The sequence below is a fragment of the Antrostomus carolinensis genome, unplaced genomic scaffold, assembly GCF_000700745.2.
Source record: "Antrostomus carolinensis isolate BGI_N321 unplaced genomic scaffold, ASM70074v2 scaffold40022, whole genome shotgun sequence".
Classification (NCBI taxonomy): Eukaryota; Metazoa; Chordata; class Aves; order Caprimulgiformes; family Caprimulgidae; genus Antrostomus; species Antrostomus carolinensis.
In genome coordinates this window covers 1-205 of record NW_010299555.1, presented here as the reverse complement: position 1 = coordinate 205, position 205 = coordinate 1, and the positions used below count along the sequence as shown (strand labels likewise).

General features: G+C 61.0%; 1 protein-coding gene across 1 annotated transcript in view; it reads left to right on the top strand.

Moving 5' to 3' along the window:
- Positions 1 to 90, top strand: part of LOC104520980 (thromboxane A2 receptor-like) — a gene marked incomplete at its 3' end in the record, with an annotated part of 842 nt that extends 752 nt beyond the window's left edge. Inside the window, 1 exon segment of the mRNA XM_029083711.1 lies at positions 1 to 90. This exon segment is cut by the window's left edge and continues 159 nt beyond it. Within this exon segment, the coding sequence (XP_028939544.1) occupies positions 1 to 90 (90 nt within the window).
- Between the last annotated feature and the right edge of the window lie 115 nt (positions 91 to 205).

Sequence of the window (205 nt, the reverse complement as noted above, 5' to 3'; positions counted from 1 at the left end):
GTTCAGCGGCGCCGCGACAGCGAGGTGGAGATGATGGTGCAGCTTGTGGGCATCATGATCATTGCCACCATCTGCTGGATGCCCCTCCTGGTGAGGACCTGGGTCTTGGTGTCCCCCCATCTCCATGTCCCTGCTGAGTCTTGGTGCTCCCCAGGTCTCAGTATGTTCCCCCCACCACATCCCTCCTGTTGAGGCTCTGGGTCTC